Source organism: Condylura cristata, unplaced genomic scaffold (genome assembly GCF_000260355.1).
Source record: "Condylura cristata isolate star-nosed mole 26May11 unplaced genomic scaffold, ConCri1.0 scaffold00068, whole genome shotgun sequence".
Classification (NCBI taxonomy): Eukaryota; Metazoa; Chordata; class Mammalia; order Eulipotyphla; family Talpidae; genus Condylura; species Condylura cristata.
The window spans coordinates 564,718-565,324 of NW_004567169.1; the positions used below are offsets into that span (position 1 = coordinate 564,718).

The 607-nt window shown below is 74.6% G+C and overlaps 2 protein-coding genes across 2 annotated transcripts in view; both read left to right on the forward strand.

The window, feature by feature from the left end:
• LOC105854625 (putative sodium-coupled neutral amino acid transporter 10) overlaps positions 1-261 on the forward strand; it is a 9,674-nt gene extending 9,413 nt beyond the window's left edge. The window contains exon 4 of the mRNA XM_012734756.1: positions 172-261. The gene's annotated coding sequence lies outside the window, so the exon portion shown is untranslated. The remainder of the gene's footprint in view (positions 1-171) is intronic.
• The window catches only part of CEP131 (centrosomal protein 131kDa), a 36,634-nt gene continuing 36,199 nt past the window's right edge, over positions 173-607 (forward strand). The window contains exon 1 of the mRNA XM_012734758.1: positions 173-265. Coding sequence (XP_012590212.1) covers positions 173-265 — 93 coding nt within the window. The remainder of the gene's footprint in view (positions 266-607) is intronic.

Genomic DNA, 607 nt, shown 5'->3' on the forward strand with positions numbered 1-607 from the left:
GCCCTGGGCGCGGTGGGCCTCCAGCGAACTGTCGCAGTTTCCCCCCTTTGGGAGAGATGGAAGAACTGCTGGGAAGCCGCACCTGGGCTTCGGAGCGGGGAGCCCGCCCTGGGAGGCGCCCCCCGCTCGGCGCAGGGCGTGCGGCACCCTGAGACCCGCCCCGCCCCGCAGCATGATCGGGCTGATGCTGGGGACCTGCGTCGCCTTCTACGTGGTCATCGGTGACCTGGGGTCCAGCTTCTTTGCTCGGCTCTTCGGGTTCCAGGTAAGGACGCGCTCGGGTGTCGGGGCTCGGTGCCCGGGGCGTGGGGGTGCTCCCTGCCTGGGGGCATGCGCAGGGTCGGGGGGGGGCTCTGAGACTGCACGGGAGGGAGGCTCGTGGCCTGGCCCGGCCTCCGGTCACAGCGCTCGGGGGGGTGAGTGACGGGGCCGGGGCGGGGCAAGGCGGACACAGACCTGTGGGCCGCGGCCAGGGCTCACCTGCGCGAGGAGAGGCTCTGTGTCCTGGGCTGGTGGGCGCTGGCCGCCCCCTCCCAGGGCCCTGGGTCTGGGCACCACCCGGGGGGAGGGCAGAGCTGGGGGGGGCTCTGGCGCCCCAGGCGGCCCC